Below are 17027 nucleotides of genomic sequence, written 5' to 3' on the forward strand. Positions count from 1 at the left end.
TGATGAACTTCCAGTTGATTTTTCAAAATAAAGAGTTTGCAGGAATTCACTCCTTCGCATTTTTCTTCCTTATATTCACAGGCATTCACACTGCTTCAGTAGTGTAGTCTTTCCAGGGCTTCACGAAAGGAAAAGAAAGCAAACAAGCACTGCTTTTAATGTTAGCATTTTCATGCCACCTGTCTTGTAGGTATGTCTCACACCATCAGTCAGACGACATTCAATAAACATAAGTTATTTCTGCAGCTGCAGGGATGTTGCTAACACTATTCAGTTCTGCTAGGCACTGGACGAGCATGAAGTGAAGGGAAGGGTGAAGAGTCTCTGCCACACACTATGTAAAACTAAGCCCAGAATCGGATACTCAGCGTGACTGCTCACACGAACAGCACTTCATGAGCAAGGAGAATCATAGAATCACAGAACGCTTAAGATTGGAAGGGACCTCCAGAGGTCATCTAGTCCAACCCCCCTGCACACGCAGGGTCACCTAGAGCACGTGGCACAGGACTGCGTCCAAGCGGGTTTGGAAGATCTCCAGAGAAGGAGACTCCACAACCTCTCTGGGCAGCCTATTCCAGGGCTCTGGCACCCTCACTGTCAAGAAATTTTTCCTTAAGTTCCTGTGGAACTTTTGGTGCTTTAGTTTCCGGCCATTACCTCTAGTTCTGTCAGTGGCCGCCAGTGAAAGAGGCCAGCACCATCCTCCTCACTCCCTCCCTTGAGGTACTTCTAGACACTGCTCAGATCCCCTCTCAGCCTTCTCTTCTCCAGGCTGAACAGGCCCAGCTCCCTCAGCCTCTCCTCACAGGGCAGATCTTGGTCCATGAACACACAGGCAGAACAGGGTGGTGCTCAAGCACAGTGATGTGTTACATGGAAACTAGTAACTATGTGGAGACCAGTTCTCCACATATCGAACACACTGAATGAGTAGCCTCATACAAAACTGGTCAGCTGAAAGGCAAATAGAGCCAACGCCAGGGTTAGTTTTCATGGAATCTGGGCAGCAGACGTGTTAAATACTGTGCTCCTGGTGCTTGCATCAACTGTGCAAATTACAGATCCTTAAGCTACTAGATTTTTTTCTAGATTACATTCAAATAGGTTTGAAACCCGTTCATAAAGGTATTATTTCGCAATGAGGCGTGTACATGCTTGTGTTCCCAGACCAAGGGAAAAGAGAGAAAACAGAGCTGCAGGATATTTGTCCTGTGTCCATGAGCACAGCTAAAGCTGCAGCCACTCAAGAAAAACTCTTGTGCAAGTAGTCTGAGGGCAACAGAGAATCAACCAGGCAAAGCAGCAGCTCGCGGGGGAAAGAAAACTCATACTCTCTAGGAAGCTTAATTCACTTAAAGCACATCTATGTATGAAAGTTACATGAACAAACACATTTCGACAACAAAAACATTCCCTAAATGAGCGACAGTTCGTCCTCTCCCAGCAGCAGGTGAGACTGGAAGTCTTTCTGTGCCAGGACCACGTCTAATGCAGCAGAGTGAGGTGAAGGAGCACAGTGTCAACACTGCCAAGTGCCTGGAGCTGGGGCTGAAGCAGAGCACAACAACCGCCAGGCACCGTGTCCCAAGGTAAAGACTGTGCACACTTTCCTGTTCCAATCAATAATTTCCCCCGCTAATAGCAAACCGCGCCTCATTCCAGCCCGGATGACTCTCAGGGCATGTTCACACTCGAAAGCAAACTACAGCCCATGAGCTCACGCTGTAAATTCCTACGTACTGAAATGTCCTCACTTCACCTTCCAGTTGTGAGCGTTTTGCTCCTCTCTAAGCTCACTCTATTTTTCAAAATCTTCCTAAGCAGACGGACATTAGGGCTCTTACTTTCTCATAATAGATTTCCCAAACACAGCTTTGGCCTCTCAATGTTAACATGTTTTAATGTTGATGTGTCAACACATCTGAAGATACCCACAGTAGCGCAGTCCCCATGTCCTTGTTGACCTATTTATTTAGAAAAATACTCAAGTTCTCTCCAGAGATACTACGCCTTTTCCAGACAGACTTCTCCTCCTTGACAGCCTCCCTTTCAGACCATTTTTATTTAAACAGACACTCTTGTATACATCTCTGTTAAAAATGCACATTTGGTGAAAGCAAAGTGGCAACTGTGCTTGGCTCTAAGGTTCTCCCACCTGCGCTACACTGGCTGCTCTTCGGTACTTCCTCACTTCAGTCACTTCTCTCTTGCAGCTGCCTCCAGCTATCCCTGCGTAGGTCTAGATCATTCCTTCAGCCACCCAGCACAACACGTTTTGCTGGGTCTAGGTCTACCACAAACTAGACTCATGCAAGAGCTTTGGCACGGCTGTGCCTGCTAGTGTTTGGAAGCAGAGCAAGTGACTCAAAGGACAGGACAGGTCACAACCTTCTCAGGTGGGACATCAACAAAAGCACCTGCAGCGAGCGACCCGGCTCAGAGGCCCTCTCAGTCCCTGCCGGGCTCAACAGCTCCTCTTCTCCTACACAGACAGCCCCCCAACTCCACTGAAAAAGAAGGGGAAAAAATAAGTATTTGCTGAACAACTGTCAGCTGAAATATCTTTGCCTGCAGCAACTGAGTGCCTGATAATAAATCAACAGAAGTGACTGCATTGCCAGGAAACTGTTTTCACCTTTTCTTGTTATTTTCAGTTCAGATTTGGGAAGGGCCATTTTGTACTCTCTCCTCTGGATAGCGGACACAAAAGCAAGTTCCTGCACTTAGCCAGACACTCCTGCTGAATGGAAGATGTTCAGAGAGTGGATTTGGCCTTCCAGTTTCGGGAAGCACAGATGGGTTCCAGCTGCCCTACGCTGCGTGGCAACAAGAAACACCTCTCGTGCCCTCGCTGTGAGCTGGGCACCCTCTGCTTACCCACATTCAATGGTTCATTCTCAAAGCAAGTCTCTGCAGTCAGGACACAGCAGAGAAGAACAGGGCACGGACAGAAATCCCAGCGCTTCGCTGTGGAGTGACCGGCTCTGCTAGCATCAAGTTACACATTTCGGTATTCGCACTTGGGGAGATCCAAGCAGAAACACCCGAGTTCTGCCGAGGTTTTTGAATAATCCTGAAAACATAAATAACTAAATCGCAAAAATGCAGTGGGTGCACTGAAAACTGCAAGTCCTTTGAGTCCTTCTGTTTTACTGGGCAGATAAATAAAAATCTATATATTTTTTCCCCTTCATTTTGCTCTGGCCTTTTTTAAATTATTTTTTTCTTAGCTGCTTCTATGGTCTGTTTCTGGCAAGAAAGACTTAATCACCCTGCCTTAAGCAGGATTCAGTCTGACCCATGATTATTAAATACACTACATACCCAAGCTTGCCACCTTTTATTCTCAAATCTCCTTTCTTTTAAGGGTTTCCATACTGTACAGAAGGGAGGGCGGAGGAGAGTGATGACCCTGGTGTGAGAGTAGAATGTGAAAAGACCAAACAACTCCATTCCAAAATGCAAACCAGCCTCAGAAAGACAAATTCATTGTGTTCTGTTGTTGCAATGCAGACAACAGTGTCTCAAGAGCAGGATGGATTAAGGAACCAGTTCATACAGGTCTTTTTAAAGCTAATTCCTCATAGTTTATTGGAATTGTAACAATTATCTCATTCATTCTTTCTGCGATTTTGGAACATACTTACCACAAATTTTAAAACCATTTTAAGAAAAATAGTTCCGAACAGTTTAAAGGCAGTTTGAACAAACAAATTTCTAAAATGGAGAGCATACAAAGTAAGGACGACTGGCAATGAATTATGGTCTGGGTCTGAAATTTAAGGCTTTCTCCACTGGTTTTATTTTATGCAGAAAATGCAGCCAAGCAGAACTAAAGCAAATTGGTTTAATTCCCTTGAGGAAACAGGAACAAATTTTCCCAGCAACTTTGAGCTACAAGCATGCGTGACTGCAAATTTGGATGGAATGTACAATCAGTAATCCACAAAACAGTAATAAAACGAAACATTAGCCTTTCCCTCCTACTTCAACAGTACATGGGCACTGCCAGTTAAAACATCAGGAGCAGGTGGAAAGGAAACAGTAAAATAAAACCAAATGAGGTAGAAGATCATTTGATACTTAAGCCTATAAAGCTTTCTAGACCAAGCCTCTCTTTTCTAATTATACATGTATAAAGGGGGATCTAATCTATGGTCACTGCAGGAAAGTGGAGGTTTTTCCAAGTTTCAAAATGTGAAAAAAATAGTCAGCGCTTCAAGACAAGCTGTATTAGAAAGGAAGCTGGACTTAGGGTCTAAAGTGCTTTCCCCTGAAATCTGCCAAAAGCCCTAAGCCTATATTTAATTTTAAGCAGGAGGGCTAGTTCCAAGGAAGTTGAAGTGATGGCACAAGAAGTTAAACTTGTGCTCCAGTTTTCTGTTGAATTAAGGCTGCAGAAAGAATTAAAAGCCTTTTAAAAAGGCCAATTTCAAAAGTACAAAGGTGTTATCTTTAGAGAAACAAGAAAACTGTCAGGAGGGAAAAGGCGCTACCAGTTTGGACAAAGTACAAGTATTTCGAAGGAGTGGGGGAAGCTCATACAAACACTGCCATAGTTCCATCAAAACTTCCCAATCTTAATCTCACTCTTTGAAATCACAAAGATTTAGACACATCTCAGTGGTATGTGGAATTACTATTTCACACTGTAAATACTTTTTCCGAGCACAGTTAGCCCAAAGAACTATCAGGAAGAGAGCACTGTATGAGATAAACGGGCAAGCAAAGAGCAAAACATCAAAACAGAATTTTCTGTGATTTTTCTCTGGCTCCAAACCCCCATCCCTCCTAGTACTTCTCCCAAGTACTGTCTCTTGAGAGGTCTGGCAGTAGCAGCTGCAGCTTAGTCTGCACTGAACTCCAAGAAACCCCAACGGATCAGCTGGCCAGGCACGGCTCACGGTGTGACAGCTCTTGCAAAACCAGCGCATACGTCCCACACTACCTGGCCCACACTTCAGTGGCACAAAGCACACAGTCACAGTTCCAAAAGGGAATTCTGAATTGAAAGAGGACAGCGGGGAAAACCTGAACCAGGGTTGTTAAAGAGTAGGAGTTTTAGACCAGCAGAAATGATCCCCTGAGGAATTTTATTGAATATTCCCTAAACCAGTAATCAATTTTACCAAGCACGGCTTCGTTCCTCTGTTCACTTCTTGCTTTACTCTACGGCAAACATTAACACCTATGTCAACAGCAGATCCCTCAACTAAGAGTACACCTAAGAGCTTGGATACAGCTTTGTCTGCTCTCTTGCTATCACAAATTATCACAGAATCCTTTTTTTTTTTTTTTTCTCTGTTAAGTTACCTGCACAGAGGAGCTGATCCTGAAAGAAGCCCTGCCCACACGAAGTAACACACTGCCCATTCTTCAGCAGCAGGGATGCATGGCATGAGGAGCACTCAAATCCATTGGTACAGGTTGAACATGTTTCGTTGCAGGCTTCCAGCAAAAAGCAAAGAAAGGAGCATTAATACTGAATGTCTTGAGGCAGCTTACCAAAGGCACAAATTAAAGCATGGCAGGCTCTGAGAGGATCGAAGCCCTTGCAGGGGGTACCTAAGCAAGTCCCTGCATCCTGGTAGAAGCCCGATTCACATGTGTCTACACAGCGTCCATTCTGCAGCTGCTTCCTGGCATCACGGCACACGTTGCAGTGATCGAAGGACTGAGAGCAGGTCAAGCAGTCCGCGTGGCACTCCACTGCCACAAAGGAAAGACACAGAGGCAAATACATCAGCTTTCGGTCAGGAAGGCAGAAAACAACTCATACACAAAATGTGAGTGACCACAGGTGTCTTCTCAATTAGCCTGGCTGGTCTGTCTGCAGAGGGCAAGACAGGGACTAAATCTTCCTTAATGCTGAGTTACTTCTTGTTGGAAGAAAACCTCTCTGTTCCTCCCTGAAAAGTCAGCAAAAAGAGTTTGGATTCTAAAAACTCTCCTTCATTTATACCAAATAACTTACAAGTTTCCAAAAAAATGTTCCTCATGGAGGAAAACAGGAATTTTGGAGAAACATGGAGAAAACAGACAGCTAAGTGTAACAATGAATCCAAACTGCAAAACAGAAGAAATGAATAGGAGGTGCTGTTTCTAGCCATTCTGTTGTAATAACTTTCCAAAGCCCTTCCTTACTACCTGACAAGGAACTGGGTGCTCCCAGAGGTACCAAATGGATCATTTTTCCCTAAGTAGGGAAAAATACCCTACTCTGCCCCAATCCAAACATTGTCAGCAAGAACAGACTACAGCTATCTTGAAGGCCAGATGCTCTACACCAACTGAGAACAAATAGCCTCTTTCTGCATGCTTCGCCCACCAGGTCTATGAGAAGAAGCCACTACACTATACTGGCTTTAAGGAAACAGATACATCAGGCACTGATGTCTCTCTCTTCCCATAATTTTTGAAAGGGAAGGTCAGTTCTGCAAAAGAGCCTAGAAAGCTCTGGGCTTACAGATTAAACTGGATGGATCTTGCATTTGTTTCTCTGCTTTGCATTGGAGAGGATAAGAGACGAGACAAATGCAGGGCTTCAGTGAAAGAAGCTGCCTTGACAGGTTTACCTTTAAGACACAGAAACACAGGCACACACAGTAGCCACAGTACAGTGACTTCAAAGCTTCTACTTTCCACAGTGTTACTATTCTAGAAGAGGTCGTGTTCTCAAGAGCAACCAGTATGTGGTGGCACCTCTTGATAAGAAAGAGAACAGATGGGGATCAAGAGCCCTTTATAATCTCTCCTCTCCTTTGCAGTCTGAGCAGAGCTGCTCTCTTTTGAAACTCCAGAACGATTTTGTGCGATCTGTCCAAAATCCATTTGCCTCAGTTTTCAGTTTGTAATGCTTTGCATTTTTATTAGAATGCTGTAAATAACAAGCTTTAAAACATTAATATAGCAAGTGCGCCAAGCCACTCCGGCAAATCACAGCATAATTAAACTGGGAAGCTATTTTCCTTTTACTGAGATAAACCATTAACCGGAGCACTCTGATAAAAACAAACTTAGATGAATGCTGCAAGGACGGCTCCCAATACAAAACATTGGCAAACCACAGATAAAGCCTCCCAACTATGAAGTATAAATGAAGGAGGAGGACAACATCCTGGAGAAAAATGAATTTATATGCAAAGTTAACACCCAGCTAGGGCTATTCTAATCTTTCTGAACAATTATTAACTGGCAGCCATTCAGCCCCTGGTGAGCTTGTGGCATAAACACTGTAGGCAGGTTATTTCTCCTCTCTCCTTCCCAAAAATAATGGGACTCATGAATTCATAAACTCCAAAGCCCTCATTGAGATTCAGAAAGTAACAGCCTTCTGCCTTAGAAAACTTATTGTGTTGCAAAAAAGGGAAAATCAACACAAAACATTTCCAGAGACATTTTTGCCAAAGGAAAGTCGTAAAGAGCATGGGCTAAACCAAGGGGCACTAGTGGCAGCCTTGGGGTGGAGTCCTCACCGCTCCTGAAACCCTAATTAAATTATCAGGAAACAGTTAATCAGCAATTGCAGAAGGAATGAAGACAAGTTCAAATACTCGTGGGGGTGAGAAGGCTGTTGCTGGGGCCGTACCTGGCTGGCAGCGCGGGCAGCACTCGCCCTCCTCCTCCACAGCCAGGCTGCCCAGCGCGCACGGCGGGCACGAGCGCTGCAAGCAGGTCACCTCCGCGGCCCGGCACCTGCACGCTCGGCACGGGCCCTCGCTCCACGTCTCTCCGTCCTGCACGGGACAAGGCCAAAGAGCTCCGTTAGTAGCGCGCTCCCCCGGTGCGGCCGCGGGCACCCCACAGCGAGGATTGCCCGTGTTTACTGCCTCGGCGCTCGAGGAGAGCCTGCGCACACGCCTGGTGTTTTCCCAAAGCAAAGAAATCTTCAGGTAGACTTCGAGACTGCATCTGCACTAGGAGGGAGGTCAACATTTCTGGGGCTTTTTCAGCATCGAGACCTGCTGACACAGGACTGCCGACCTCTGCCGCCAAACAACCCTTTTGCCTTGCAAAACCAGGCAGGCTGCAAAGGGTCCTTGTTCCAGCACAGCAACAGGAGCTAAAATCCACTTTGGATCTGAACGATACCGTCTACCTGCTCTGAATTTATACACCTGCATAATGACCTACTGGATCATTACAACCTTCTCCTCCGTTACGATTCATCCCACCTACTTGTCAAACTTTAAATCTCCTTCTAACCTTTGACAGCATTTTACATCCTCTCCTCCTGTCCTCTGCTGCCTTGTTTTCCATCACTCTGCCAGTTCCCTCTGAGGAAGTCAAAAGGCAGAAAGCATTTCACATGCCCAAGAAACTAGCATTAAACTTCCCATTTCCCATGTGTGTTGGCAAACAGCAGCTATCAGTACTGGTACTCATCTGTCAGAGCATCAATACGTCCATCCCGGGTATATCTCAACAAAGAAACCTAACATTTTGTTTTGCTGTAACTTGAGCAGGAAAGTTCCTTGAAAATATTCATAAAATAAGGGACTTCTGCTGCAGTGAGAATTATAATCAGTGGAATACATAATCAGAAGGCTACACATTGCCTTTGCTTTGTAGCCTCAAATGTATAGTATGAAAGTCAGGCCCTAAATGCCCATGAGATTCACAGGAAACCAGTGGGTATGTGCATTAAATATTAAGGAGGGATGACTATTTCACACAGAAGAAAGCAAGGCAAATTTAAATACTGGAGCAGATGTACACGTTATAAACAAGCACATTTTGTAAGTTCTAAGAGCAGTTGGGAGATTATATTAGTGGATCATTCTTCCCCTCCACTTGCAAGTAAAGTCCTTCTCGGAACAGCTGGGGAAGGAGAGCCCCTTCTCCCAGACTTTTGGAGCAGAACTCTCGAGGTGCTCCAAAGCACCAGGATACTCACATCTTTGGCATGTCCTCTGTAAATACAGTAACTCTTGCGTGAAACACATTCAGGGCAGCACTTCCCATCTAAGTGAATTAATTCTTCCCCCTGTGAAGAGAAACGTTGCAGCAGGTTAGATGGAATCAACACCACCGAAATACTGTGGAATGCAGAGACAGAAGTGCTCCCGCCCTGGAATGCAATCGTCCCAGTCTAATTCCACCTTATCTCCACCGTATCCTGCTTCATCTCTACATGTACAGCCTAAAAAATGTGCTTAATGAACACTGTAGCTGCAGAACAAACCCCAGAAAGGGTTAGGGAATTCAGTGATAAGGACATTGCTTCATCCCTAAATCCTGCAGGGAAAGAAACACTCTGAAATAGTCCACTGAAAATACAGAGAACAAGATATATATATTTTTCCATTTACAGTGAACTTCCAGGACGTTTTATGGCCACCATCTCCATGTCAATGCATAGAAGCTTACCTTCATTTTCAAGTTACTACTTTTTCCTAAGCAAAAGGCCAAAAACGTTTCGGACAAATTTCAAAGCATATGCTCTATCTACCCCAAATGGAAAAAGCCTGCTCTTTGTTACACCACATAATTTACTGAGATTACTTTGGTGTGAAGATAAGAATTTATACTAGGGGAAGGGAATGAAGTGCCCTGACTTGTCACGACGTTTTGTGCCTAAGCAGAAGTTGAATATTTATGAGAAAGGGAGACTGTGTCTTAAGGAAACAACAAGCAGCTCAAAAAGAAACAGCTTCAATGTCTTGGCAAGATTCTCGTGCATGCTGAACAGAGGCAAGAAAACACCACTATAACAAAAGTTACAAATGGATGACTAAATTAGATTATTTCAGTGCCCTGGGCACTGGTTAAATCTCTCTTTCCCTGTTAAATGTCAGTGTTGATACCCATCCTGAATCCCTCTGTGTAGTATCTCTCTAGCTTTACAATTAGGGCAATTACTTTTTTTTATCACAAAGCAGATAAGTCACAACTGGCCCATAACCATCTGCAAGGGGCCCATAACCCAACAAAGTCATAAAGTTCCTCCTGGTTTCCATTTCAGCTCGTAGCCACCTTCCTTTGGGGGCTCACAAAATGCAGCTGAGCTCCAAGTTTACCCATTTGCCTTGCTCATTTGCACCCTCCAGGAATCTTGCACAGTACAGTCACGCCAGGATGCTTTTTGCCATTCCACTTCAGCACATCCAGCAGTCTGTATACGCAAACTGTTTTGTACCTACGCAGTGCAGCAACACTCCCAGTTACTGTTAATTTTGCCAAGGCACAAGAGCTAGTCCAGGCTACACTCGGGAATGCTCAGACATTTCTGGGAATGGGTAAGAGCACAGAGATCACACAGTTTTCACTCACCTGGGACCACACACAGCCTAAAATCTTTCTCTCTTGGTTCTAAACATGTTTCCTACTTTAATCATTACTTCAGAATGCCCTTGGCTGTGGTTGGATCTCATGTCAAGACTACGTACTGTAAACGCTCCCATTCCCATCCCTGCCCACAACCCCCTCACACACACACTAGAGGAAAACTGAGAGCAGCCAAGCCGAGGAATACGCATCTCCAGCCGGGAGAAAAGGGAAGCACAAGCTCTGCCAAGGCTCTGGAGCGGCAGCGGCCACGCGGGGCAGCCGGAGCGCTCGTGGCCGCGCTGCAGGGAGACCATTCACCACGCTCCAGGCGGTGAATGCTGAACGGCGCTGGTGAGCGGGGAGGCAGAAACGGGGCAAAAAGCAGTCTATGCAAGCGTGTCTCACGCTCATTCCCATCTACATCCCCACGTGCCATTCCGAACTCCCAGCCTGCCAGCTCGGCTTCTTCGAAGCGTCACAGCAGCTCCCGCGGCTGCTGGCTCTGCGTCCCACCGGACCTGCTTCGCGGGCCCTGCGGCTGCTGGGCTCCCCGGGATCCGGAGCTGGAGGAACCCACGCACCCAGCGCCCTGCTCAGAGCCCCGTCTGAACGCGCTCCCGGCAGGCATTGGGAAGCGCGGCCTGTGGGTCGAGTACATCCGGCCTGTTGGTCCGGAGTACATCCGTAACTGCCCCAAGGCTGCCACAGAAGCTCCATTCCCAGCTCACCCGAGTGCAGTTTGGAAGATGAGCGCAGAAGCGCCACAGCCACCTTCCTTCTGCAGCTGCTGGACAGGTTTGTCTGAAAGGGTTTAAGAGCTGAGCCTCTGCCCTCCCCTCGTGTAACACTGCTCTGCTGTGCCAAGCTGTCCAGGATTTGCAGTTTAAATCTGGGGCCTCATTACACTTTAAACAGCACGATGTGACCAGAAAATTAATAGTGCCTTAATGAAGAGATGAATCCAAACGCTTCGAGCTTCTTCTCAGGCCAGATTTATTGATGCAGGTGTCTACAAACAAGACTTGCAACTCAGAAAAAGAGAAGGGGAAAGGAAAGTAATTTATATTCTTTTTGAGTAAATATTTTATTGCATTAAATTAATGTGCACCTTGTACTACTGAGCTAAACTATGACTGCAACTGTCTTGAGGAAGCCAGTTTATCTTAAGGGAAACCCTGCAGGATTATAAATCCTTGGGCAAATATCTTTTATCGAGTACTTTCCTCCTGCTGTCCTCCCAGTAATCACATTTCATTGAATTCAGAACAGCAGCCACCTGTACCCTGAGAAATAACACTTTTTTTTTTGATGCTCAAGCTTCAAACTGGGAAACTTTGACATCCCGAGCATGAAAGAAAACAGCATGAGCAATAGAGCTGCTTTTGAACCCCGTTCTGTTCTTAACCCCACTTCTAAACACCTTCAGCTGCTGTCCTGTAAAATATTTCTGGCTTTTCTGAATAATGGATTCCTCGTCAGAGCCCAAGGCAAGAACATGAATATTAAATCATTTTCCCTACTGAGCTAGGACAGTGTGCCATCATCATTAGTGTAAATGATTCCATTTTCAGTCATAAGCATGCAGGAAGCTGGCTGAAGCAGATGCCAATGCACAAGATTTTATGACAATCATGACTTCCACCCAGCAGAAACTCTCCATGCAGTTTAATGATCATCAGCAGTGCTACACTCAGCAACAAGAGTTCAGCTCTCACGCTCCATCCATTTTTGTTAGTTAGAGGACACAACCTCAGATGAAGTAGCACATATTTTTTATTCCTACATACATCACCTCTGCATTATGTATCATTTGGGATCGTGCTCGTGGATTCTAACTTTCTGGAACAGCCATTAAAGTGATCTAACGCAGTGAAGCCATCATGTGCAGCATGCAGACTTGCGCTGGAATTCAGGCCCAACACAAGGATGCTGGCACATGAGATTTATCATGTAGGCAGAGTCATCAGAAAAGCACTGTCAGTGAGAGAAAAACCTCAGAAAGCTACAATCTATTCCCTTCACTGAGCCTGTACAGCAGTTGCAATAAAGCAGATATTCATCTACTAATTATAACAGATGCAGTGATGAGCACTACAGCAGTTTTGTTCCACTGCAATCCAAGCAAAAACAGCAAAAAAACGTTTTTGTCTGTGTGTGTGTGTGTGTGTGTGCACGCTCATATGCGTGCATGTGGACAGTGGGGGAAAGAGCTTTCAAGCCTATCTAATGCCTTTTTCATATTCATTAAGAGCAACTACAACATAACCTCTCAGGGGATTTTGTTTTGGAGTAAAACACATAAAATGCCTCACTCAGAATGGCTTGGAAAATTGGAGAAAAGTGGGACACTGCCTTCCACAACAGCGTGGAAGCAATGTGGGAGGTGATCCAAATTTAATTAGTATCTGACTCTCACTGGCTTTCCTCATAATATAAGCTTGCTGAGTAGCCAATCTTGCTTGGGAAAATCCAAAGCTTGCTCCTGTTTTCCGTGAGTGCTTTCAAGGCATTTGTACAAACCAAGCCAGCAGAGACGAGCAGGTCCCTTGCGTGTCTCAAGACAGCAGTTAAGAAAGAAGAAACAAAATGGGGGGCATGGGGGAATCACAGGACTTAAAGAGAGATTTTGAAAGCAAAAACCTTTCTTACCTTGGCACACTCCACTCTGGCACACTCTGCTTTCTGGCAGGTGACTTGCCCTCTGTCACATATGCAGAAGTCGCAGCCAGTGCTATTCCACACGTCACCCTGGTACCGGATGGTGCCATCATAGAAGCAGTTTCCCTTGGCAGCGACGCACTCGGCACAGCACTTCCCGGAACGCTGCACTTTGTTTTCCCCCTAGAAAACATCAGTGACAGTTGAGCAGGATCTCTGGCCCCTTCCACAAGGGCAGTGACACAGGCAGCCAGGGTATCAGAGCTGAAGGATTTTTAGCTACCTTCTCACATGTAACTGAGTCACACGTCTCCCTCAGGCATCTGACTTCCCCTCGGGAACATGCACATGTAGTACAGGCATTTTTTTTCCACTGTTCGCCATGCTGTTCAAAAAGAACACGAAAGATGTATATAATTGTCCAAGACTCTTCACAGATACCCAAATAATCTACGGAGAGCCATGCTTCTGATTGGAAGTAATCACTTCCCTGCGTGTCTGTATGCAATAACAAACTTCTCTTTAAAAATGCTAATAAAAGCATTATCAGCAACATAAATTAAAAATACAAGGTCTAGATGACAGAGATAGGCATTTCTCATCAATTGCTAGCTAATGACATTGGTGAGAGCCTAACAGATATTATTAGCAAAAAATGATCATTACCAGTGAACCTCACATAAAAACATTTGCATTAAATAATTAATCAAATTAATTCCAGGCGATACCATGACAGGTATGAATACTTTGACCTTTTCTAATGCTTTTTGCTTTCCTTCTCCAAAAAAGTGTGAAAAGAAAGTGCCTAATCTGCTTCATCCTGCAAACTTCCCTTCTGTTTGCCATCAAGTTCTTATCTAGCCTTAATTTCTTTCAACTCTTCTGCCTTTCTAGAAAGAAAAAAAATCAACTGTTTTACTAAGCTATCGGCGCTGGCAGAGTGTCAGACATTCTGGGAAGGGAAAGGGAGGTGTGCCAGAACTTGTGACCAGTTGGCCTTCGGTGTGGCTTATCAAAGGTTACCTGGTACACTCTTCCTGACACCGAGCAGGGTTTCGGAACGCATTCCGGGCAGCATTTTCCCGGAGACATCACCATAACTTCATCCTAAATAGAAAGCAAAGCAAATAGAATAAGAGTAGGAAGAGTTGGCATGGGTCTGGGCATCACTGCCTGGATTTCCAGACACTCCACATCTGTGTGACCACCCACAGCCTCACGAGGCTTGATTTTGGCTCTAGTCTCTGGGGCCATCAATGTGGGAGGCTAAGAACAAACACATTCCCTACATCTCCTTCTCTAGGCTTCTTTGGTTGGCAGTCAAGGCCCAGATATACAGATACTGCTAAAGACACACACCTCAGAGAAAAAAATATCTCTGTAGATTTGAATATATGCGTGAAGATAATATATACCTAAAGCTGCAAAGAGAGCTAAAGCATATGATTGTGGAGGGAGAGGTTCTTTTCTGGCACTGTCCAAAACGTGAGCATAGTTTAACTGCTACAGTTTCACACACAGCCATTGACGTGTAACAGCCAGACCATCACCCAGCAACACCTCCCTCCAGACAGGGCAGGATGAAAGGATGAATCCCTGGTGGGTTGAAGATCATGTTCAAATGACAACCACTGTTATGTGTTTTGTTGGTGCAAATCACTAGTTTTCAAAGGAAGTGTGGAAGGATGTATAAAAGTTATCAAGCACAGATCTCCCAGCAAAGTTAAATGAGCTTTTTCATGGATTTTGTTAGGACAGCATGAGGGAGATCTTTTCTTTGGCTCTGGGGACTACTTATTGGGCAGAGATAACTGGTGGCAAACCTCCCTAAGAAGGAAGCCAGCAGAGTGAGCTGAAACTGCCAGATATTCATTTAATTTTGCACTGGAAGCAGCAAGCACACCGGACAGACTTCACGAGCTTGCACATTCAGAGAAAACATATCCGCAGAAAGCACATTCTTCCCTCCTGGCTTTTTTTTCACAATATTTTGGCACTAAGTTAAAAGTGAGAACTTGCAATTCCTCTTCTCCTGTGGCTGACATATTCAGATGCCCTTCTGCAACAAGCATTTAGGAATATGGGTCCCCTTGGCATCCAGGAAAAGGCACGCTTATCTAAAAGTTGTAACATGAGTTCAATTCTGGTTGCCACCATGCTGAAAGAAATTATTTATTTCCTTTTTCAGGAACTGTATTTAGAAGAGACAAGGATAAAGGCACATGCAAGACAACAACAGGTATGATCAAGGTAAGAGCTCCTGCATGTCCTGCCAGTGCCCCTCCCAATGGGCACCTTGCTAGGAAATAGAAGCACCGTGATAATTAGCTTTGTGTTGCACTAACTCGTGTGTTTTAGCCAAGAATTCTCACATATATCACAGCATCAACCAAGTCACTTCTATTTCCACAAATGAAATCCGGTTGATTATCCGGTTCAACATTAGCACCATCAGCCAGCAGGCATCGTTGATTCATTTGGAGCAATATGGGAATTGAGTATCTTGGGACAAAGCAATACAGTTAGCATGCAGAGCAACAGGTGAGCTTTCCTTCAAACAGACAAACAAACAAAAAAAATGTGTTCATTACACAATCATCTAGTCTTGCAACAGCAAACTGGGCAAGCAGCATCAAGAAAAAAAAAAACGTTTAAGACTAATATTTTTGGTTTGCAGCAGGCTACAGGGCAGTCAGAGCCAGAGAACACATTTCAAGGGCACTAGAGTTCTCGTTTCACCACTGGAATAGGGTTAGTAGATAAAGCTATTGGAGAAGCTGCAGTTTCAAGGACATAAAGTCAAAGCCAGCCAAAAAGAGGATCTCCCAAGGGGCCAGATTCTGCATTTCAGAGCTGTCACTGGCATGACAAGTTGCTGAAAATGAGAATGCGGAGAGGCCGAGAAAACTGGTACAATAGGCCCAATGAAAAGAAATCCACAGAGCACAGTTGCACCCTCAGGCATCATTTCTGGTTTGTAATACAATAAAGAGAATGTAAAGAATCTAGTCACTTGTCCAGAGTATTGTACACAGTCTGCTTTCTTTACTAACCGTTGTGCTAACGCTGTATATAATCCCGTTGCGCTGTGGCTGGGTTTATCGCTGCACAAGTGCTAAGAATTCATTATTACTGTCCACAGTAAAGATCCGAGAAACAGAAATGTCCCAGCTCTCTCATTTGGGCTAGAAAAGTAAGTGACTACTTGAGCTTGGGTAAGTTATCTACTGATTTTACTGATGTGCAGATCTCTTGTGAAACACAAGCACATGTAAGGAATAGCGCTCTGGGACCTTTTTTCTATTTGAAGCAGCCTTTTATTTTTAAAGCCTTTTTAGTCAAAGGGGAATTTCATAAGCATTTGGCTATTTTCAACTGCATTTCTATAGCTCTCGTAAACAGAATAAAGAGGAACTGCAAACAAAGCAGGTGAAATCAAAAATTGAAGTTTGTGGAGACAAATCCCCATTAAACCCCCTATTCTTTCATTCCTTTCTACAGAGAAATAAAAGCACTTTCTAATCAACTCTGAAGCATAGTTTTAGTACAAAACCAAAAGCATAGTTTCTTCAGATAATACTTCCACCTAGTTAGCCAGCAAATGCATGATAAGAGTAAATGTGTGGGGAGAGAATGTGTTGAGAGAGAGATGCGTATACCGACACATTTACCCATCATTCTGCATTTCTAGAAATTAAAACTCCCCTTTCCAGGCCGTTTTCCTCACAGGAGATGCATCTGTTAGTTTGTAACATCCGGTCAAGGAAAAGAAACAGCCAAGAATAATGTCCCCACGGGTCCTGACCTGACGGCACAGCACCGGCTGGCAGGAGGCCACGAAGCACTGAGTGGCGCCGTCCCTGCAGATGCACTTGGAGCACTGACTGAGCCACCAATCCTCTCCATCCCGGAACAAGCGGCCATCGAAGGAGCACGACTCTAAGAGACATTTAAGACATTGAGTAATTCTCTTTTCACATGTCTTTTAATCGCTTTCCATTCCCCTTCATGGCAGCATGCACACTGTTCCCAAGGGGATACTGGGTTCTAGACGGGCTTGCTGCACAGTCCCTGCAGCTTTTCACTTGTTGCAACAA

General features: G+C 44.8%; 1 protein-coding gene across 1 annotated transcript in view; it reads right to left on the bottom strand.

Annotated features, from left to right (window-relative positions):
* Positions 1-17027, bottom strand: part of LOC104571280 (extracellular matrix organizing protein FRAS1-like) — a 138016-nt gene that overhangs the window by 72235 nt on the left and 48754 nt on the right. The window contains exons 6-13 of the mRNA XM_088531641.1: positions 16736-16869; positions 13954-14037; positions 13214-13315; positions 12922-13113; positions 8900-8989; positions 7592-7739; positions 5569-5712; positions 5317-5451 (exon numbers count right to left, since the gene is read on the bottom strand). Of these exons, the coding sequence (XP_088387767.1) occupies positions 5317-5451; positions 5569-5712; positions 7592-7739; positions 8900-8989; positions 12922-13113; positions 13214-13315; positions 13954-14037; positions 16736-16869 (1029 nt within the window). The remainder of the gene's footprint in view (positions 1-5316; positions 5452-5568; positions 5713-7591; positions 7740-8899; positions 8990-12921; positions 13114-13213; positions 13316-13953; positions 14038-16735; positions 16870-17027) is intronic.

The sequence above is a fragment of the Tinamus guttatus genome, unplaced genomic scaffold (assembly GCF_059628265.1).
Source record: "Tinamus guttatus ecotype Peru unplaced genomic scaffold, ASM5962826v1 Tinamus_guttatus_pri_ptg000423l, whole genome shotgun sequence".
NCBI classification, from domain to species: Eukaryota; Metazoa; Chordata; class Aves; order Tinamiformes; family Tinamidae; genus Tinamus; species Tinamus guttatus.